Source organism: Spea bombifrons, chromosome 6 (genome assembly GCF_027358695.1).
Source record: "Spea bombifrons isolate aSpeBom1 chromosome 6, aSpeBom1.2.pri, whole genome shotgun sequence".
Taxonomy (NCBI): domain Eukaryota; kingdom Metazoa; phylum Chordata; class Amphibia; order Anura; family Pelobatidae; genus Spea; species Spea bombifrons.
Window position 1 is genome coordinate 13,734,885 of NC_071092.1, and position 24,149 is coordinate 13,759,033.

At 38.6% G+C, this 24,149-nt stretch overlaps 1 protein-coding gene across 1 annotated transcript in view; it reads left to right on the forward strand.

Annotated features, from left to right (window-relative positions):
- The window catches only part of HMCN1 (hemicentin 1), a 115,257-nt gene that overhangs the window by 57,732 nt on the left and 33,376 nt on the right, over positions 1–24,149 (forward strand). Inside the window, exons 53-77 of the mRNA XM_053469687.1 lie at positions 2,126–2,273; positions 2,683–2,886; positions 4,046–4,159; positions 4,397–4,581; positions 5,347–5,443; positions 6,166–6,327; positions 7,882–7,995; positions 8,093–8,295; positions 9,579–9,660; positions 9,929–10,060; positions 10,510–10,659; positions 10,773–10,932; positions 12,008–12,132; positions 12,257–12,440; positions 13,068–13,165; positions 13,415–13,693; positions 14,209–14,405; positions 14,917–14,998; positions 16,145–16,281; positions 16,763–16,904; positions 20,366–20,510; positions 21,707–21,834; positions 22,352–22,508; positions 22,654–22,775; positions 23,427–23,591. Of these exons, the coding sequence (XP_053325662.1) occupies positions 2,126–2,273; positions 2,683–2,886; positions 4,046–4,159; positions 4,397–4,581; positions 5,347–5,443; positions 6,166–6,327; positions 7,882–7,995; positions 8,093–8,295; positions 9,579–9,660; positions 9,929–10,060; positions 10,510–10,659; positions 10,773–10,932; positions 12,008–12,132; positions 12,257–12,440; positions 13,068–13,165; positions 13,415–13,693; positions 14,209–14,405; positions 14,917–14,998; positions 16,145–16,281; positions 16,763–16,904; positions 20,366–20,510; positions 21,707–21,834; positions 22,352–22,508; positions 22,654–22,775; positions 23,427–23,591 (3,712 nt within the window). The remainder of the gene's footprint in view (positions 1–2,125; positions 2,274–2,682; positions 2,887–4,045; positions 4,160–4,396; positions 4,582–5,346; positions 5,444–6,165; positions 6,328–7,881; positions 7,996–8,092; positions 8,296–9,578; positions 9,661–9,928; positions 10,061–10,509; positions 10,660–10,772; positions 10,933–12,007; positions 12,133–12,256; positions 12,441–13,067; positions 13,166–13,414; positions 13,694–14,208; positions 14,406–14,916; positions 14,999–16,144; positions 16,282–16,762; positions 16,905–20,365; positions 20,511–21,706; positions 21,835–22,351; positions 22,509–22,653; positions 22,776–23,426; positions 23,592–24,149) is intronic.

Below are 24,149 nucleotides of genomic sequence, written 5' to 3' on the forward strand. Positions count from 1 at the left end.
AGCTTAACATCTCCAAGACCAAGCTTATGGTAAGCCCGCCACTAGCTCTGTCCACAATTCCTTACATTTCACTCCACTTTCCAACTGACAAACCAAGTTCGTTGCCTTGGTGTCACACTTGACTCTGATTTCTCCTGTATCCCTCACACCCAGTTCCTCACCAAATCCTGACGCCTTCACTTGAAAAACATCTCCCAAATTTACCCATTCCTCGCACAAGAAACAACAAAAATATTAATCCACTACCTTGTGATATCCTGTCTGGATTGTTGCAATTCCCTACTAACCGGTCTCCCCATTTCCTAACTTTCACCGCCCCAATCCATCCTCTACACTGAAGCTAGATTAATCTTTCTCTGTCACCGTTCCTTATCTGCTGCTCCACTATGCCAATCTCTCTATTGGCTCCCTATACCCTCCAGAATCAAATTTAAACTCCTGACCTATACAGTCCTTAACAACTATGCACCACCTGTATCTCTACCCTTCTATCCAAATACACCCCTAACCGCCCTTCTTCATTCGTCTCATGACGTACAGCTCTCTTCTACTGTCATTACCTCTTCTCACTCCCATATTCAGGATTGTACCTGTGCTGCACCCCTTCTGGGGAATTTCCTTTCCCATCCTATCAGACTTTCTCCCTCCTATGCAATGTTCAAAAGCTTTCTGAAAACCCCACTTCAGCAGATCATCCAGACCCTATCAACTAATCCCCATCCAAGCAAACCTCTCCTGTTGTTTCACTTCCCCCTCAAACACTGACAAGATTGTAAGCTTGTAAGAGCAGGGCCTTATTCTCCTTTTGTACCAGTTTGTTATTGTATGTGACTTTAATTTATCCCACTGATTGTAACAGCGCTACAGAATCTGCTGACTCCTCACTGATGTTCCACATGCACCAGGGCCAGTTGCAAGCTGATGAATGCATGTGAATTTTTATATGGGTTCCATGGACATCAATGTCCTTCAAATGCAATCTTCTCTAAAATGAACTGGGATGTCGTAAAAGAAACTGGCTTGCCATGCGGCAACCAGGATTGACTACTTTGGTAACCAGTTGTTCTGTTTAGCAAATGTCTTGAAAGTAAAGGAAACAAACCAAAAAGAGGCACTTTTAATATCATATACATTAGTTAAAAATAGTCTGTCCTTTTGTAACCCGCCATGCTAATGCCAGAGCATGCATTGTGCTGCCAAACTATTATTTTCATTGTATTATAAAGTCTGTGCCCAAAAGGAAGATTAGTTTCATTTCTGAAATGAAACCTTATAATTATCAAAAACAAAACATCTACATAGTAACATCATATATCCAGATGTATCATTTGGGTTATGATGTCTTCTTGGACTGCTACAACTTAAATGACAAATATTATTTGAACGAGCTGTGACTCTGGCACCAGCTACTTGATGGACCTCGGGCTTCCTAGCCACCCCCCAAATAAATACACAAGTTCGAGGCCACAAGTGATTAGGGCAGGGAATCAGCACGGTATTGGCATTGATAGCAAGTAATAGGTGTATTTTAGGTGTATTTTAGGGTTAATTAACTGTAAGGGTTAACCCCTTACAGTTAATACTTAACCTCCAAGGCTGTGCAAGAACTTTTACTCCAAGCAATGAAGCATCTCTAGCTCTAATCTTAAATGTGTTTACTGCTAACTCATTAGGGTTGGATCTCATCCATGATTTTTTGCTTTATTGTCTTGAGTTTTTGGTGTATACTTGTGATTTGTATGTTTTCACTATTACATTCTGAATAAACCCCATACAATAATTTTGCTATTCTATAATAGAATTATGTGTAGAATTTTACAGCATCACCTAAGATCCAAGGGCTCCAAAACCAATGTCCACTCTTGGTACATAGTACATGGGCTAATATTCCCTAATGATAAAGATGTAGCCAGAGTATTCTCCAAGACAAGAGACATAATTACAGCTACCCATGTTGACTTGGGTGGTGAAAAAAGGAAAAAAAAAAACAAGGAAGCATGTTTTGTTTTAAGACATAAATGAATTTACAATTTATAATACATGGCTTGTTTATTGCAGGGTAAAGTAATTTTAAAGTTGTAATATATGTTCCTTCTAAGCATGGATTACTTTTACATTAACATAGCCTCTCAGCCAAGATTACCATCTGACAATAATAAGGGAAAATACCCTCCATGTGGAGCAATCACAGTTGACTGATACCGGCCGATATACATGTGTGGCATCAAATCTTGCTGGAGAAGATGAGATGGATTTTGATGTTACGATACAAGGTTAGAAGCGAGATGTAGTGCGCTAGTTTGTATAATGCCATTCTGTATTATTTCACAATATTCTTCAAAAGCAGAAATCAATGTAATCCCAAATTAAAAAGAAGAATGCATGCCAATGCAGAAAAGCCACAAAATAATCTGCAAATTTAAAATGATGCGCTAAGTGCTTATTAATAATAATGTTTATTTGCATTAGAGATTGCAATAGAGAGCGCAATTACTATATTTTTCTAATTCTAAGGAATTTTAGTTTTAGCTTGATAACCTTATTATTCAAATCAGAGCTACGATGTACTTGTAATCCCTGCAAATTATTATCAGTTTTCTTAGAAACATAATGTTAAATAATGTTTGCTAGAATTTTCTGGAGATGTTTACACTTATTTCTCATCTATTATTTTTATCGCAGTTCCGCCAAACTTCCCAAAGCTCTCTGGCCTCTGGGCGAGCAAAGACAGCAGCATCATGAACAGAAATGGTGAAAACAAGGAAGTGATAATGAACAATCCATTATCTCTGTACTGTGAAACCAATGCTGTTCCCCCTCCAACAATCACATGGTACAAAGATGGAACCCCTCTGACCTCCAATGACAAGGCCTTCATATTACCAGGTTCATTTTTTCATTACAATGTTTAGCAGAAAACTCATACATTTTTCATAATCAGTCAAACAATTTTGCTGAATAGAATAATTACCTTCATGAAGATAAATATTTGAATGATTATTATGTTACATTACATTTATTTATAAAGCGCCGGCAGATTCCGTAGCGCTGTTACAGTCAGTAGAACATACAAAACACATACAATAACAAACTGGTACAAAAGGAGAAGAGGGCCCTGCTCTTGCGAGCTTACAATCTAGTTGATGGTTGAGGGGGAAGTGAGACAATAGAAGGGGGCTGCTTGGATAGGCACGTGTTGATCTGGTTCCGATGGTGTTGTTGTAGCCGCTTTCTGAAGTGGTACCTGGCATGTAGTTTCCCTCCCGTTTCCCTCCAGTGTAACTCTTAAATAGCCACTTATAAGGAGGTTACTTGGGAAGAGGCCACAGCAGCTACATTTCCAAGCAAGCTTGTTTCCAAGTGAGGTCTAGGAGTATATAGTGCTTCCTCACAAGTGGTCAGATAAGGTGATTGCATACAGGAGGCAGATGTTTCACACCTTGGCTAACAAATACAATTAAGCTAGACTAGAGGGCACCAAATGCAACCCTCTGATAGCAGCAGGGTATGGAGACAGGCAGGATACAGCTGAGCTGAGGGGTTTAAATGAAATATGGGATATTCATACCAGGTGTATGTATATCGTCTGTGGCAACTCAGGGATTGGCAACATCATTTAATGCTTGGTAATATTTCTTGTACATGGTCTCTTACATTGCCTCTGATAATATCACAATGTGCATGCCTCCCAAGTGTCCCGGTTTTTACTGGAATGTCCAATGTTTCGGGCACCTTCTCGCATAGCTGTCCCACTGTCCCACGTTTGCTTGTAGTGGGGAATCATGGGCTAGTTGGGGAGATGCGTATATCCTTTTTCAGCACAGACCTTCATTGCTGCCCCCAAATGGCCATGCATCCAGCCCTGCCACCTCTGACCCGACCCACTCCTGATTCTGGTCCTGTACCTCCCCACCTCCAGTCCTGCCCTTTTGTGTCTCTATCCTCACACCCAAAAGATTTGGGCACCTAAAATGTTTGGGGGAATGCGTTATTTAATATATTATTAAAGTGAAGGGGTAGTTGACCTGCAGGTTTATTTTACCAGGAGGACACACACTACAGATTGCAAGAGCACTGGAAGCCGATGCTGGGACATATACGTGTGTTGCTGCAAACGAGGCAGGAGAAGATTCAATGCATTATAATGTCATTGTACTTTGTGAGTACTCAGTGCTTTTCTTTCTTATTAAAGAATCATCCAATTCTATGAAATAACTCCACATAAAGATTATATTATACAATTTTTTAATGAATAAAATGTAGCTTTATATATCAAAAATATGGTATATTGTTTGTGTCTACTAAGATTTCTGAGTGTTCCATTTATTTTGCTTCATATTAGTGTACCTTTTAAACATAATTATATATAATTGGTATTATTGATTTTGCTATATAGTGCCACCAAAATTTGAAGGAGGTGAAAATCTGCTGGAAGATTTGACTTTTCTGGTAAATGAGACAGTAATTTTGAACTGCTCAGTAAATGGTTATCCTGTTCCAACAATATCCTGGCAGAAAGATGGACATCACATTAAAGCAGGGGAACAGTATCAGCTTTTACATGATGGAAGATCTTTGCAGGTAAGGACCAGAGCCAAATGTCAATATGTAGAGGGCCAAAGATGTTGACTCTCCTTGTAAGCAGTATTGGCCCTAAATCTCAAGTTGCTTCTGAAAATAATAATGGAATTTGTTTAGCCGTTCTTTTTATAGAAGTTGATGGTAGAGATGATCCATTTGTCTCATCTTGTCTTCCCATTGTATCCTACTGTAAAAACCTCAAACCTTTATTTGGTCCTTGAGTCTTGTTTTATATTCAGCATAGTATGTCTAAATCCCACAATGTTATAACCTCTACCACTTCTGCCATGGAGGCTGCTCCACTTATCTATACACCTCTCAGTGTACAAAAACTTCCTTATATTAAATCTAAGCTTCTGACACTCTAGTTTTAGACCATGACATCTTGAAATATATTATCCTTTGAAATATATGTCCCTATTGTACTTTGTTAAATCCTTTTAAGTGTTTCTATGATAAAGAACAGTTATCATAAAAAGACAGCAGAGGCTTTCCTTGAACTGACATACTCAGTCTGTTATCAAAGATGCAGCACAGTTTTATTCAATATTGTGTCAAAATATCAACTGTAGCTTCCTGAGACGGGGAGAAATAGGCTTTTGTATTAATGCCTTACACAAGCCTTCAAATACGTGGTATTTGGAATAAAAATCACTACAAGGTGCAGTGTCAACACATGATCATTCAACGAGGCAAAGTTATATTCAATTTTGAGCCGAAACCTAAATGATCACACATTAATGTTTGTTTTATTTATTTTTGTAGATTGTGAATGCTCAGTTAATGGATACCGGCCGGTATGTGTGCATTGTTGAAAATGTGGCAGGGAGTGTGCAGAAATCCTTTAACTTAAATATTTATGGTAAGTTTGAGATATATTTTTTTTATAAAATGCACTAGATCTGGCATAGCAATACTTAGAAAATTTATATTTTTAAGGAGAGAACAATTAAAGTGAAGTTGCTTTTGTATCAGAAGAAAGCATGCATAATGCATAATAATTATAGGCACATTTTATATCAATGGCAAATTGTGTTTTTAATATATTTAGATTTATATTTTGGGGCTTTAACATTCAAAAAAGACATAGCTATGGTATCTTATGCAAAATTCCATTTATTTCTCAAAACCCCCAGCAAAGATTGTGTTGACATTCTTCATAGTAGTAAGTAGTAATGTACTTTTTGGATTGTTTTAGCAGTAAGAGAGCTAGAGGGGTTTTTTTTTACAAGCAACCCCTATTCCTCTATTAAATAATTATTGCAAATAGCTAAGAGCAAGGTAGCTCAAATCATAAAGAAGTGTTTTTATATTAAAACTAAAAAGTAGAAAACATGGATAGGTGTAAGAACTAAGGCCAGGTGTAATCTTGCATTATTATTATTATTTATTGTTGTATATAGCGCCATCAAATTATGTAGCGCTGTACAATAGGTAGACAGGACATGACAAGTAGTATGTAACATAACAAATTGACTTACAGAGACAACAGGTGAGGAGGGCCCTGCTCAAACGAGCTTACAATCTAGAGAATTTGATCATGTCTTTCATTTATTTACACTTACACATAATTTTTGATTCCAGTGCCTCCCAACATTATTGGCAGCCATTTTGAGAATGTCACTGTTGTGGAAAATAACTTCATCTCGTTGACATGTGAAGTGACTGGATTCCCACCGCCTGCAATCAGATGGGTAAAGGATGGTAATGTCCTCCGCCATAACAGCCACCTAGTTATTGTGCCAGGTAAGAATATGATAGCGCTCAACTTTTCATTTGTCCCTTTTATTATTAGGGAAGGTAGTTACTTTATAAGCTGACCTACAAATTTTTCGAAGACCCTAGTTGATCTGACATACTGTGGAACTTTGCTAGGTATATAAGGTTTATATAAGCCAAACATGAATTTGAAAAGTGGACAGGAGCAGGTACTTATCCACAGAGATAAGTATTTATTAAAAAGAGCGGTTAGTCATTCAGGAGACCACAAGATAAAATCTGAAAAGTGACTATTTTGTCACATTGCTCTACACTGGAGAAAGCACTAATAGAGCATGTTTTTTACAAAATTAAATCATGTGCTGTTCCACTTCGAAAAAACATTAATTGCAGTATGTATCTAGAATGCTAAACAAGATTCAAGATTATTTTATTTTTCTTTGAAGTTTGTAATCACATAAAAACAAGACAGAAAAGTTTTGGGTGCTTTTGTTGTTTCTGTATGAATAATCTATTGCTACTTCTCTTTGTGTCTGCCGACAATTAAATGTAAAATCTAGTGTCCTATACAATACAACCAAGGAATAATGCATAATAGTTTGTGAGTACTTTAAAATGCATTATATAGCCGGTGGGGAAGGTGCAGTACGTGTGTTTAGGAACAGTTGCTAACATAGAGCTGCAGCACACCTTCTCCTTTGTGGTCCCGTTTTCGCACCATTTGTGGCTGGTGACAGAAAAGCACTCTAAATCAATGGAAGTGCTTTTTGCTCTTGCTTATCGGGGGTTAGAGCCCATAGAATTCTTACACAAGCCAAAGCTGGAGGCAGTTGGTGGTAAGCAGGCCCGGACTGGGACAAAAAATAGGCCCGGGCATTTAAGCCTGAGCAGCCCATATTTATTTATTTATTGTTAAAGCCCACCCTTCATGTACCATCTTTGCATTTAATCATTCACACAAATCATTAACACATTCATTAATGCAGTCTCAGAAATCATTCAAGCAATTCATCCACACATGAATTCATTAATTGTCATACGCATTCACACAATTCATCCACACATTTATTCATTCATTCTCATACGCATTCACACTACCCCCTCTCATCATCTTATCTGCCCCTTCTCACTATGTTCCCCCTTTTCACTATGTAACCCCCTTCCCCACTTATCAATATGTACCGCCTCTATCTATCCCCTCTCCCCCTTTCTCACTACCTAACCCCCCTCTGCCCCTTCTCACTGCAGCCCCCTCCCTCACCCTACTTACCTTGTTGCCAGAGCAAGCAGCAACTGCGACCGCGCCTGTGGCAGGGCAGGATTGACTTAGGGGCTGATGGAGCTGCAGCTCCAGGCTAGTACCTTAAAATATGGCCGCATTAAGGCAGAGCCTGTCCGTCTCTGGAGGGGTGCCGGGTGCCGCAAGTTGGCACCCGCTGATGAGCGGCACCCGGTGTGGACCGCCCCCCGCCCCCTAGAGTGTGACGCCCTCAAAAGTATTACATTCAGCAGATCAGAATATATAGCACCTGGATATTATTTAATATGACTGCAACATTAACCATTGGTTATCTTATCCAGGAGGAAGAATACTGCAGATACCAAAAACTAAATTAACTGATGCTGGAGAGTATGCATGTGTTGCCATCAATGAAGCCGGAGAACACAAGAGAAATATTTTCCTAAATGTTTATGGTTTGTTTTTTTTTTGCTATTCCTTCTAATGCTTTATTTATAGCAAAATGTAAACATCTATTTAACAAAATAAAGCAATAAGCATTTTTTATTACAGTGCCCCCTAGCATCATGGGTAATAGCAAAGACGCCTCCATAGAAATAAACATAGGAGTAAATGGATCTTTAATGCTGGACTGTGAATCTGATGCCTACCCGCCTCCCCTCATCGAATGGTACAAGAATGGTCATGCGATTACAGAATCAGTCAATCATAAGGTCATGGAAGGAGGGAAGAGATTGAATATTAAACATGCCCAGGTAGTTTTTGAATGGCCAGATGGCTAAATTTTGTGTATGATTTGTTTATTTATAGAATAAATATGGAGGAGCCTCATGGTTTGTGGGCATAAGAATCTCAACTCTTCTGGGAACGCTTCCCACATGATTTTGGAGTGTGTGGGAATTGCCCATTCAGCCAAGAGAATATTAGTGAGGTCAAGTACTGCTGTTGGAGGAGAAGGTCTGGCTCGCAATCTGCATTTAAATTTATACCATAGGTGTTCGATGGTGTTAAGGTCAGAGCTCTGTGCAGGCAACTTGAGCTTCCTCACACCAAACTTCTTAAACCATGTCTTTTTGGCCCTTGCTTTGTGCATAGGGCACCATCATGCTGCGAAGGGAAAGGGCCTTCACCAAACTGGCGCCATAAAGTTGGAAGAAAACAATTGTCTAAAATGCTTTGTATGCTGTAGCATTAACATTACCCCCCACTAGAATTTATGAGCGTCAACCTGAAACACAGGTTATACCTTCTCCACCAAACTTTACAGTAGGCACTTTGGATTCCGGTTAGTGGTTTTCTCCTGACATCCGCAAAACCAAGGTTGGTCCATCAGACTTCCAGATAGTGAAGCATGAGAAATCCCTTCAGAGAGCATGTTTCCACTGCTTCAGAATCCAGTGATGATGTGCTTTACACCACTTTAGCCAGACCCTGGAATTGCACATACGGCCTGTGTGCAGTTGCTGGGCCATGAAAACCCAGTTCATGAAGCTCCTGACGCAAAGCTATTGTGCTGATGTTGCTTCTAGAGGCAGTTTGGAACTGTAGTGAGTGATGCTACAGAGGACAGGCAATTTTATTTGCTACATGCTTTACTGCTTCTTGACTAAGCTGTTGTTACTTCTAGATACTTTCATGTCACAGAAATGGCACTTACAGTGGACTAGGGCAGATCTTCATGAACTACTTTGTGGCTTAGTTTCCATGCTATGACTGGGCCACGTTGAAAGTCACTGAGCTCCTCAGTATGACCCATTTTACTGCCAATGTTTGACTATGGAAATGGCTGCCTATGTGCTTGATTTTATAACACCTGATAGCAATGAGAATGGCTAAAACACCTAAATGCAATAATTAGGAGGGGTGTCCACATACTTTTGGTCATATAGTGTGTTTTAGTTAGATCCTATGACTTTAGCTGCATTTGGTTTGCTGAGCATAATGATGTCGTTATATAATGTTTTAGCAAAACAGAGAGTTTGGGGAACAGTTGTGAAGTTTTTTCAGGGATTTAATTAAACATTTTATTTCGTTTCAGGTATCTGATACTGGGGAATATGAATGCGTTGCGACTAATGTTGTAGGGCAGGATAATAAGAAGTTTTTTCTGAGTGTTTATGGTGAGTTTTAAAATGATATGCTTTCTAGAGGCCAGCAAATAAAGCCACATATAGCCGCTTTCATTGGCATGTTAAAATGTATATTGCTTGTGTCCAAGTGGCACAAGGCAGGCTGTTTTAATAGCTGAACTCCTATGCTTGCTGTATCACCTGTATTCCAACCATATAATCGGATTGGAACACATTATTGCCACCGGGGCAAAATGTCTCCTATACATGTACATACAGCAAAGAGAGAAACATTTCTGTTTTTTTAATTTTACCTTAGTGCCACCAAGCATACAAGGTCCACCGGAGGAATATCATAATGGGACAGTGCAACATTATGTTACATTTTCATGTGATGCTTATGGAATCCCCACACCTACAATAAAATGGTTAAAGGATGGAAATCAGATCAGTAAGTAAGCAGTCTATGTTCTCATAAGACACACAATTTTGCTTAAAAATAAAAAGCCCATATTGAGGCAGGAAAGTCATATAGTTCTAGAGCAATTTCTGTAAAATAAGCAAGCACATGCAGGGCATGGTTTTTATTGATATAAACGTTTTTATGGTTTCTTATTGGCACAAATAGGACAATAATACACATATAAGAACGTTAAGTGGTGGGAAATTGTTTCTACATTGCCAACAGTATTATTAAAAAAACTATTTTAATCTATTATTTTACATTATTACTTAGTGTACAAACTGCCTAACCATGCTTATGAATGCTGCTTGGCACATAGAAACACTATCCTTTTCTTTGAGGAAGGTTATGAATGTTTCAATAAAACACACATTTAATTAAAAAAAAACAGACATGACTGTGTGTAAGTTAATGATCACAAGCGATTTTAACTTTAGGACACTCCGATTCTTTGGACGTTCAGTTTCTTTCCGGTGGGAGCAAAATGAAAATGGCCAGAATTCAGATTTCAGATAGTGGAACGTACACCTGTTTTGCATCAAATGTAGAAGGAACAGCTCACAAGAACTTTGTTTTAACAGTTCAAGGCAAGTCTATAATTCATTGTTCCCCCAAATATTTTCTTGTAATCTGGTTATATGATTTTAAGAGGCTTAATTTTTTCAGTGAGTCACGCGTGTAATTATGTAAATATTTAAAGTTCCTCCTAGCATTATTGGTTCTGGAATGTCAGAGGAGGTCAGTGTTTTACCCGGAGAAGATGTGCAGCTGGTATGCAAAGCTCATGGAATTCCTGCGCCTGTAGTTCAATGGATGAAGGATGGCAAACACATTAATAACATTGACCTCAACGGTATTAGGTATGTCTCAACTGTTCAAGTGGTGAGAAACATTCTGTACATTGGTTACAGCTCCGAATTAATGTTTTGAGCTTATATGGGAAATGAATTCAACTCCCTTGTAGAAGCACAAAAACATGGAATTTGACAGCAGATAAGAACCATTTGGTTCATCTAATCTGTTTATTTTTCCTGATGTGGAGAGCTGAATCAGTCTTTGGTCTTGTCTTAGATTGAGGGTAGCTTAATGCCTATCCCAAGCATGTTTTAATTCCCTCACTGTATTAGCCTCTGCCGCTTCTGATGGGGGACTGTTCCATTTATCTACCACCCTCTCCTAGATATATAAGCCTACTAGCTTGCAAGAAGCAGCAATGAAAAGTATGCCAACGTCGCACAGCCAAAACAAAATCCGTTTCCTAACCCTCCTCAACTCTGTATTGCCCAGACTCTCCCATTAGACTGCCAAACAGAGAAGCGTGATTTGTCACTCGACATAACACGTTTCCACTGCTCCAGAGTCCAGTGGCGGTGTGCTTTATACCTCTTCATCCAACGCTTGGCATTGTACTTGGTGATGTGAGGCTTGCATACAGATGCTCGGCCATGGAAACCCATTCCATGAAGCTCCTGCCGCACAGTTTTTGTGCTGATATTAATACTAGCAGAAGTTCGGAACTCTTCAGCTATGGAATCAGCAGAGCATTGGCAACTTTTACGCACCATGCGCCTCAGCACCCGGTGACCCCACTCTGTGACTTTACGAGTTTCTGCTGTTCCTAAACGATTCCACTTTCCAATAATACCACTTACAGTTGGATGTGGAATATACCGGCTGTGTTATTTACTACATATCATATGGCTGGGAGTTAATAAGGGATTCTCTTCTTTTTCAGATAAAATTGCAGGGACGTACAGTGGAACCCTAATATGTTGCTGATATTATATTCAATCTTCACGTTATCTACTTTTATTTCTAGTCAGTGCTTTTAAATCGTTAAAATAAATGTATCCCGCTCTTGAGAGACAATTGTTATATTTTAATGTAAACTATGTACATTAATATATTAATATTGTGGTTTTCTTATTTCTCAAGTGTAACCTCAAATGGACAGACCCTGACCATTTCCAATGTCAAAACAAGAGATATGGGGAAATACACATGTGTAGCTACTAACTCAGCAGGAGAAGATGACAGAATATTCAACGTAAATGTTTATGGTATACATGCTTCTATTTGTGGATTTTTGCTAAAAAAAAAAAACATGGATTAGTGACTGTGTGCTGTTATCACACTACTTGAAAATAACAGAAAACTAAAATATGTTACTTATATTACGTTTAGTTGCCCCCAGGATTGCTGAGAATGAAGGGAATGCAGTGCAGATGACAGCTGTTTTAGACACTTCAATAAATATTGAATGTTTTGCAACTGGGACCCCGTCACCACAAATCAATTGGCTAAAAAATGGTCTTCCTCTTCCCGTATCATCGCATGTTAGGCTCCTATCTGCTGGACAAGTGTTAAGGTGAACTGGAAATAAGCAATGGAAGTTGTGTGTGTGCCTGTCAAAAATACTTAATATGTTTCATTACATTAATTAACAAATTTACCAGAACATTCATTCAATGCCAGATGACCAATGAACCTTCTATTTCCCTATCCATCGACTCATAAAGCTGGATGGGCTGGTGTTGAATCCAGCTGGGTACAAGTCTGGTGGCTTATGTGAACTGGAACTAGTTTAGAAAATCTGGTAGTGATTGCTGTCATGCAGTGGCCCTTTAGGGGGCTTGTTAATGTAAACTGGTCTGAAGACTAGCTCGATGTTGGCTTTGCTTCTGCCGCACAAGGTTGCTTTACTAATTCAGGTATTCTACTTTCGTTTATCCTAAAATCAATTTTATTTTTTCACTTACTTACTAGATGAATTGTTTATCTATTTCAGTCTTTCCTACAAAGTAAAAAAAGCTGATTGAGCAGTGGTATCCATATAGTTTCTAGAACCTTGGGTTCTACTGCATATACTTGCTTGCTAAGAATCCCATTATAGGCTTTACATCAGTAATTACATTTAAATTTCATTGTCATTAGCGTTGAAGGGTTAATTTCTATAAATGGCCATTTAAATCAACTTTATTATTCTCTTTTACAGAATTTCAAGGGTGCAGAAATCAGATGTGGGAACCTACACGTGTGTTGCCTCAAACAGAGCTGGTGTAGACGAAAAAGATTACAACTTACAAGTCTATGGTATGGATTCTCAGTACAGAACATATCAATCAGTTTCAGGATTACTAATACTATGATGGTTGACACACTCAACTATATTGTGGAATACAATTTCCACTAAAGAATACAATTAATCGTTTCTGCACTTTATAGATGGGCTGTGCAATATGTACTGTCCAATAGACAACAGCCTCTTTCAGTCTGTAAGCTCAAATTGCTTTTATTGAATCTATTTGGCAAATAACTATTTTAAATGTTCTCTTTGTACAGTACCACCCAGCATGGCTGACTCTGAGATAACTCATCAGCTGACGGTGGTAAAAGGAAATTCGGCCACCATGACATGTGTTGCCGATGGATTGCCCAAACCTAATATATCATGGCTGAAAGATGGAAAACTTTTGAATTCTGAGTATGTTTCGAGTCTTGAAATTAAAGGAACACTACTTCGGTTATTAAATGCTGAAATGGATGACATTGGTAGATACACTTGCATTGCTTCCAATGAGGCAGGGAGTGTCAGTAAGCATTTTAATCTAAATGTTATTGGTAAGTATAACTCTATTGTACTGTCCAGTTGTTGTTGACCCCAGCTGGCTAGCTGAAGATGAATTTCCATATGCTTTTGATCCTTTCCCTACCCCCAGCTAAATGACTTGCAGGGTAAATGTTCAGAACACATCTCCCTGTATATGATATACTCGCCTTCAGCCTCGGATTGGGGGAAAGCTGGGGTGAGGGTTCAGACCCCAGTTCCCATGGAAAGTTATCCTATTATTTTCAATGGGAGCACTTTCCTGCCACTGATTGGCTGGAGGAAGGCAGCTGCTGCAACAGGGCTGCAGCTTCTGTCATAGTCAAGTGCTTTATTTTGTTTTCGTTTTGGATTAATGCATATGAAAGTACCCACAGAGTGGGGGGGGGTTCAGATACACTAAACTGTCCCTTTAAGTGTCGCTAATCTGCCATGAGACGTTTTGGTTGAGATGACTTCCTCCTATTAAAAATATTGTAGCAGAATGAGTTGTCCTTTATCAAATTCAAATTGTTTATTTTGTCATTAGAACCTCCACACATTAATGGATCTGAGAATACGGAAGAATTATCAGTGGTTTTAAATAACCAATTAGACCTCATTTGTTATACAACTGGTTTCCCACCTCCCACAATAACATGGCTGAAGGATGGAGAGATACTTTCTCAGATTGAAAATGTGCGTTTACTGAAAGGAGGCCAGATACTTCGAATAGCAAGTGCACAGGTAGAAATCATTGATTTACACTTTTCGCCAGTGTCTTATTTATTGTTTATTCTCTCTATTGTAATTTCACTATGTGTGGTTGTTACTTAAGAAAACATAGGGACATTACTTCTGTCCTAACCCTAATTATTTCTGATTTATGATGAATAAAAATAGGGGGCAGGGTGGTTGGAATGACCTGGGTTATCAGAAGAAGGCATAGAACCCTGCCAGGAATTCGTTACTGCCCTCTTCTGTCCAAAGATTAACATGCTATTCTGGAGGCCTAGCAATGAGCTATTATACTTGGAGTGTTGACAGGTATGCCAGGGTTAACATGCATATATTGATAGATTATCCTCTGTTACTAAAGCCACATAATAAATAAATATGTATACAGTTTTCAGACAGTCCATGGAGTATGGAAAAGTCTGAGTTGACCTCATCTGCACAACTGGACAGTGATATATTGATGCTTGTGTGTTATCATTAAGAAAGCAGTACTAAAATACTATGTTGTCATTGCTTGCAGGAGGAGAACATAGGTCGGTATGTGTGTTTGGCTTCAAACAGCGCAGGAGACAACAAAAAGGAATTTTCAGTAGATGTTCATAGTAAGTCCTGTACACTGACACCGAGATCTCTAGATTGTAAGCTCATTTGAGCAAGTTCTATATACTACTCGTTATATCCTATTTATTATTTTACAGCACTGTGGAATATGATGGCACTATATAAAACAAATAACAATGATAATAATATAGTCAGTATTAAACTGTACCTTAAATATATGTTTCTCCTAAAGTGCTATTGTATTTTATATTGATATTTTATATTGATACAAAAGTTACATTCAGCTAATTCACAAATTCTTAAGGAGATAGATATTCCCAATATAGCAAACTCCTGTCATACAGACACAAAGTATACAATTTACAAACCATAACATATAATTTAGGCACTTGGTAGATTGTTTGAAAGAAGCTGAAAGATAAAATAATGTATTTATATGAATAAAATGTTATTAGAAAAATAACATTTGTAACATTTGTTTCCATAAACATTTCCAGACATTTGTCTTGGCAAATTATTGTCGACTTATTGCCATATTATAGTAGTGGCCATCTGTTTAAAAAGTGATTAAATATACAGTAAATCTTTACAATCAGGAAGCGAGGACTGCAAATGCAAACTGCTTGCAGAAATGAATAAAATGTTCTTTCATACTAGGAAATATGTATTTTGGCTCATATTCACATAATTAGTACATGTCATTCTCCTATAAGAACTGTGGTTTAAACATTATATTTGTCATAGACAGACAGAAAATATACATATATATATGAATGAGCTTTTTCAAATACACTACCATTCAAAAGTTTGGGTCACTTAGCTATTTTCATGGAAAACAAAGACATTTCCAGCTGTGCCAATAGAATTGCAATATAATTTCTAATGATCAATTAGCCTTAAACTTAACCCGGATTAGCTAACACAAAGTGCCATTTATTTTTTGCTTTAGAACATTAATTGATGACTTATTCATGTTTCTACACTGACTAGATATGTTATCTTACCTAGATTTTTCAGATAATCATTATGGTTCAAATAGTGTTCAGAATTAAGTGTCAGTATTTTCATTTAACATAAACGTATATCATTACAGATGTGTTTGATAGCATTGTTATTAATTATATTCACTTTGCATTAGTGTTAAGTATATTGAACGTGTATTCATTAGTATGGATGTGTTTTTTTAGTGCCACCTAACATTGCTGGTATCAATGGGATTCATAATATTACATCTATATTTAACAAACAAATTATGCTGGAATGCAAATCAGATGCTCTACCGCCACCTAAGATCACATGGCTGAAAGATGACAATCCACTGCTGGTAATGTACTTTTCCACTATATCCACCAAGTGGGGAAAATTTTCTAAGGAGTGATGTGTTGAAGAGGTTTCGCTCTATAAGGTTCCTATGTTATAGACCTTTTTACTAGAACTGCATTGGGCATAATTAGAGTTAGCAGAGGTAGGCAGGTCACTGACCTAGTGAAAATGTGTGACTAAATCTCCTACATACTGTAAACCAGTTACTTTTTATGTATTACTTCTATATGTAGATAGTTTGCTAATCCATGATCATCAGCTGATCCTCCGTTACCTTTAGGATGATAGGGGGACGTTTACTAACCTAGAAAATATGTATACAATCGTGGCTGAATTATACTGAAACAATTCTAATATGTGTTATGGATTTAAATATGTGTAAGTAAATGACTTCTACTTCTAAGTGTCTTCTACTTACATTTAATTGTATATAACTTAACTATGTAATATTGCTCACCCTTGTGTTTGTTATTTTATATTAGCCCAACTCCAGAGTGCATGTTTTATCTAATGGGCGATACCTGCAAATTGACAGAGCAGAGGTGTCAGACACTGCAAGATACACCTGTGTTGCAAGCAACATTGTGGGAAAAACTACAAGAGAATTTATGCTGAACGTTTATGGTAATTGGTATTTTGTATTTCCTTTAAACACAGCCATTAAAAAATAGTATTGAGCCAAGCAGCTGTCCTAGCTGCTTTAAATACATACACTTTAGTTGAAGAATGAAGCCTTAAATGTGTTCATTCCTAATGGCCAAGTTTTAATTATTTCACCATTTATTTTAGATATTTCCTTAGGTAAACACTTTGCAATCCAGAAAGCTTACACCACTGCCAATTTAGTCTTTTTTTGTCTGCAATGAAAACTTTAATCTACAGCCTAAAGTCTGTAGAATTCTGAGTCCTGTGCCAACAGTTATAATATTGTTATTATGAGAAAATGCCAGAAAAGTTGGTTAATGTTCTTTGACATTGTCACAATAAGTGTGAAAAATTAATTAATACAATTGTAAAATTGAGGATAAATATATAAAACCATATACATGGATTACTCAGTTGATCTAGAGTATTTGGCACCCGGGGAGGATCCTGTATTTGGCACGAATATTTATTTCACAAATTTGTAAACTGTATGTCAACTGGAAAAACCAAGCAAATCTGAAAAAATGAATTATTTTATCTTTATTTTATGAATTAATTTTAATAAATGAAGTTTAAATAAATAACATTTACGAAACAGATATGGTACAGCATAACTCCCATTACTATATACTGAGCCAGACATTGACGGTCAGAGCCGGCCTTAGGTGTTCTTGCGCCCTGTGCGGACTACTCCTCTGGTGCCCCCCCATCCCAAAAAAAGAAAGGAATAAAAACTTGTAACAAAACCCCAATCACTATATACTACGCCAAACGTTGATGTGGTGTAGGCCTACCACTTCATTGTCTGGCTTAGTAGTAGGGATGCACCGAAACGAATTCTGGACTGAAACCGAAAGTGCAGCATTTACCTGGCCAAAACCGAATATGACCCCCCCCACACCATAAAGAAATCTAACACTTTTATTTAAAGTAAGTAACACACCAAAATAGGACAAAACAATTAAATAACAATAATATATATATATATATATATATATATATATATATATGATTAACAGCAATCACATTCCTATCATGCCCACGCATACCCAGATTCCAGGATGTACTCGCAGACTTGGCATGATAGGAGTATGATTGCCCTATCTACCCCTTCTCACTCCCTTCTGCCCTATCTACCCCTTCTCACGACCTTCTCCCTATCTACCCCCTTTCCCCTGCCTCACTCCCTTCTCCCTATCTACCCCCTCCTAACTATCTACCCTTTCCCTCTTTGAAGTTCACTTACCTTTCAGGAGTCCTGTGGTGGGGGTGCAAGGCCTCTGCCTCCCAGCTCTGTCACTGTATGGAACAGTATAGAGTGATGGGAGTTATGATGTACTTTTAGAGCATAATTAGAACATGAAAAAGACATTGGAAATGGTACAGCATAACACCCATCACTCTCACACACTTACCAATCCACACATATACTAATCCACACATATACCAATCCACACATACACCAATCCACACACATACCAATCCACATGTATACCAACCCACACGTATACCAATCCACACGTATACCAATCCACACGTATACCAATCCACACGTATACCAATCCACACGTATACCAATCCACACGTATACCAATCCACACACATACCAATCCACACATATACCAATCCACACATATACACCAATCCACACATATACACCAATCCACACACATACCAATCCACACATACTAATCCACACATACTAATCCACACGTACACTAATCCACACATATACCAATCCACACATATATACCAATCCACACATATATACCAATCCACACACATATATACCAATCCACACATATATATACCAATCCACACATATACACCAATCCACACATATACTCATGCACACATATACCAATCCACACATACTAATCCACACATACCAATCCACTCTCACTGAATGCTTTCCTACCTTTCCTCTTTTCTCCTTACAGCTTCTTTTCCTCCTCTTCTTCAGTTCTTCTGTCCTCTCTGTCTTCTTCCGGGTCAGAGGGCACGGACAGCGGTGGGCGCGGCTTCAGTTGCTGCCTTCAGTTCAGCTGTTGCCGCGCGGATCACAAGGGAGCGATATCGGAGGTCTTTAACAGACCTCCGGCTCCCTTGAGCCATTTTAAGCCGGGTTCAAGGGAGATCCTTGAACCGGCTTAAAATCACTCAAGGGAGCCGGAGGTCTGTTAAAGACCTCCGATACCACTCCCTTGCGAGCCTGCTCCTCCAGCGGCGGACATTACTGTCCGTCTCTGGAGGGGTGCCGGGTGCCCCCCTGATGAGCGCCACCCGGTGCGGACCGCCCCCCCCGCTAGGTACGCTACTGGACCCCGCGGCGGCGCCCCCCCTGGAGTGTGGCGCCCTGTGCGGTCGCACAGGTCGCAAACCCCAAAGGCCGGCGCTGTTGACGGTAGTGCAGCATAACCCCTATCGCTATACGGTAAGCCAGACTTTGACGTGGTAGGCCTCTGCCACTAAAACAGCCTCCCATGCCACCGCCGCTGTACCTAAAACAGCCTGTCTGTGCTTCCGCTGCCCCTAAAACAGCCAACCTGTGCCACAGCTGCCCCTAAAAAGCCTGCCTGTTCCACCGATGCCCCTAAAACAGCCTGATTGCGCCACCTCTGCCGCTGAAGTAGCCTGTTTGTGCCACCTCTGCCCCTCAAGCAGCCTCCCTGTACCACCTCTGCCTCTCTAAACAGCCTGCCTGTCCCATTTCTGCCCCTAAACACTTACTGACAGGCACGCTGTTTAGGGGGCAAAAAATGGAAAGGCAGGCTGTTTTAGGGGCAGAGTTGGCACAACCAGGCTGATTTGCCTCCTTTGTCTCTGAAGCAACCTGCCTATGCCACCTCCGCCCCTCTAAACAGCCAGCCTGTCCCATTTCTAACCCTAAACACTTCCTCACTTCATTCATTCACTCTCCCTCACCCCCTTACCTCTCTTGCAGATTTGACTGGCCCTGCAGACCTCTATGCGGGCCAATGGCAGCTCACTTCTGTTGCGCACACGCACTGTTTCCTCGAGCAGGCGCCACAGTTGTGAGCTGCAGGCCCACATTAGGCAGTCGTCACGGCACCCGGGGTGGACCACCCCTCCCACCCCTTTTAAGTAGGCTACAGATCAACTGTGGAGAAGGAGCTAAAATGAATGATGCTTCCAAACCTGCTGTGTTAAAAAAAACATTTGTCTAATGATTTTTGGATCCAAGGATCTATGTTACTTATTTAAATCATATGTTGAATTAAACATTCAGTGTCTTAAGAAGTGAATTCCGTTTCATTTTAATGGTGGTTCCTGATGCAAATTTCACTAGCCTTTTCAGACAGGGTTTGCAGGGTATCCTATGGAAAGGAAAGCTGACAGGCTATTCTACAACAAATGTGCAACATATCGTACATTGACAGTGAACATATGTGTTATAAATGTTATATTTTGGTCCACAGTTCCACCTACAATAAATGAAGGTCCTCATTTAGTGACTACATTTGTCAACAAGCCTGCTTTTCTTGAGTGCACAACCACTGGCGTACCTTCCCCAAAGATAGCTTGGAGAAAGGATGGGTCTATTCTACAGGGTAACAGTGACAGGTGAGCTAATAGATATGAATTGTTCTCTGCCTAATATTATGACAGGTGAGCTAATAGATATGAATTGTTCTCTGTCTAATATTATCACAGGTGAGCTAATAGATATGAATTCTTATCTGCCTAATATTATCACAGGTGAGCTAATAGATATGAATTATTATCTGCCTAATATTATGTAGCAAAAGATATAAAACACAATTGTGCAATCGGTATTGACATTTTTAATGCTACGCAGCGGTGGTGGTATATATAGAAATCTTTGGTACCGTGAAAAAGTGGGATTTGCGCACTTTATATAAACTTTCAAATTTTGTACTATTGTTCAGTACTATTGTGAGTGTACCTAATTGCTTATTTGCTAACCTCTTAAGGCCCTAAAAAGTAATTTACTTGGCACTTCACTTAAAATATTAAAAACTTAATATAGATGTGTGTATTTATTTAATAATTTAATGTTATTCTAAGTGAAGTGCCAGGTAAGTGTCAATGTCAATGAGGAAAGGCTTAGCATTCATTTACAATGTTTCATCTAGAAACATTCTATGTGGCACAGTATGGCCTAGGGGGACTTCAATCAATAATAATCAATAGATCTCTTTCTTTTTTTTTTTGCATTCCTCTAGTGATTGTCTATATAATTATAATGATCCATGAAACATGTCTATGAATGCACATGATGTATGAGGGTCTTCTTGCATCCCAGGCATCCAATCATTGCCTCCCAGCAATTTGTACATTGATACAAAAGAAGGGTATTACTTTTTGTGTGCTCCCTAAAACATCATAGCTGAATTAATTGTTTTCAGATTATTTGGGTTTGTCTCACATCTGATATGACAAATAATTACAATAATACAATATAATGTATTGTATACAATATATTAATACAATATAATGTATTGTTTAAAGATATATAAATACATTTAGAGGTAGGAGGACGGGTATGGGCTTCATAAAATCTGAGATCTGTGTAGGTAGATGTATTAGCGGTTGCTTTGCTGGGGGCTTGTTTCTTGCTTTACTTGGGTCTGGACCTTTAAATAATGCAACAGGAACCAGAGTCTTTTTTATTCATTTTTAAAATATAATCATATGTATCCAATGATAATATACAATGGGGTACATAGACTTCTAGTAGAATTGGCTGTGCACAAAAATAAATAAATCTTTTTTTTTATCTTTGCGCCTTGATTTAGATATTTCATAATGGAATCTGGTACACTAAACATTCCATCGGCAAGTGCCACAGACTCTGGACAATATTTTTGCTTGGCCACTAATGCAGCTGGGTCAAGCCAACGTCAAATTGATCTTCTTGTCTATGGTAAGCATATAGTTTGAAGTACTAGGAAGGGTTTAACAATTAGAACAATCCTAGTATACCCTTATATCATGTTTTACTCATTTTGTAACTGATAGCTTCTCACCTCCACAGATGACTATACACACAACATCATCTGGCAGATACTCCACACATACCATACAATGGACATCTTCTCTCCACACCCACCATGTGTGACTGACAGTTCCCACAGTTATCTGGGTGTATTTAAAACATAGGCTCCCTGTTCATTGCCCACACAAGCAACCATCTATTTGATTGTTTTATAGTATATACAGTAAAAAAAATAATTATAATATGTGGGTTATTTTAATAGATGGTACCAAATATTCTGTTTATTCTGGGTTTTTTCTTCCTACTGTTTTGTAAATGTAACACAACATGTGTCTGAGGACACCTGATTATGTCACTTTGTAAAATCTAAAAGTTTGAATAGTCTGTCAATACATACAATATAATTTGTAATTGTTAATGCACAGTGTATAAACATTTATTGTAGCTCCACCGTTAATACTTTCTGGGTCAGCAAATGTTACTGTGATGGTAAATATCCAGGTAACACTCCCATGTGAAGTCTCGGGCATACCTAAACCAAAAGTAGAATGGATGAAGAACGCTCTCCCAATTAATACTCATCTTAACCAAAATATGTACAGGTAAGAGAACTAATGAAGTTTTAATTGTGGTAAAGTGACTCAGATGAGATTGTCAATGATAACACCAAATGTGAACACTTTTTTTGCTTGTTTTTTTTATCTTAAAATATATACCAAATATTAATAATGATGTGTATGTTTTTAGACTTTTATCTTCAGGATCACTTGTAATTATCTCACCAAATGTAGAAGATGGTGGGGTATATACATGTTCAGCTTCCAATGATGCTGGTAAAGATGAAATAGAAGTGCATCTTTCTGTGCAAGGTAGGAATCGTGTTATGTCATTCTCTCCTGATGAGTATAAAAAACACCTTGAAGCACTAATGATGATGCAAATGTGAAAAAAAAATAGTCACTTATTGTCAGTACATCCAGTGTTAATAAAACAAAAAAATATTGGTTATCGCAAAATGTCCATATATAATATAAAAAAAAGAAAACAGATACATTGGAGTTTATTCACTAAAGAGTTGGCATCAGAATTGTTTGTTCTACTAAACCCCGCATGCAATAAGCAAGGTTTTTTTTGGTATACAATTGTTTTTGTAGTAAAAAAGAGAGCTCACAAAGTTATAAGTACTCAAAAGGTGGTGCTTGTGCAGTGACAGCAATAGCAGTATCGATGTACCCCAGCATTTTAGTGAGTTATTGACTGCCTGTTCATTTAACTGCATAGAAAATCTTAGTAACATATTTTATAATTATGGCACAAAATAGATAATCAGCGATAAGGCTTCGATAAGTGTTCAAGTTACAATGAGCTTCAGAAAGTGATGCATCCATTACTGTCTATTTGTGATGCGTGTCTGCGTTGTGTAAACAGCCGTGTGCTACTGCTAACGTCATTGTAAGCAACATGATACAAAACTGATAATGTGCAGGCCTAAATACTCACAGCTATCTTCTTTTCCGTAGTGCCACCCTCCATTGCCGATGAAGTTACCAATATCTTTGTGACTAAATTATTTCCTGCACTAATACCGTGCACTGCGTCCGGGGTGCCATACCCATCAATTCACTGGTTGAAAGATGGAGTCCATCTTCCTACCGAAGAAGCTACATACAGGATACTTTCCTCAGGTAACTGTAGGGCTGCAACTAACGATTATTTTCATAATCGATTAGTTGGCCGATTATTTTGTCGATTAATCGATTAATCGGATAAAAAAAAATGAATGTAAATTTTTCATTTATTTAAAATAATTTAATAAACAAATGATGTTAAATACAAGCAGCAGAATAAAAAAAAACTTTGATAAAATGCCTTTATTGTCTTTATTTCCCAACCAGCCCCCCCAATTTATGCACATTTGAGCCCAGACATGCCACACTGCCTCCCACATATACCATTCCACGCTGCCTCCCACGTATACCACTCCACGCTGCCTCCCACATATGCCACTCCACGCTGCCTCCCACATATGCCACTCCATGCTGCCTCCCACATATACCACTCCACCCCCACATATGCCACTGTGCCTGATACGCCTTATACCCCCTGATACACCACTCCATCCTCCCCAGACATGCCACGCTGCCCTCCCCACATATGCCACTCCACTCTACCCCCAGATATGCCTTATACACCCTGATACACCACTCCGTCCTCCCCAGACATGCCACACTGCCCTCCCCACA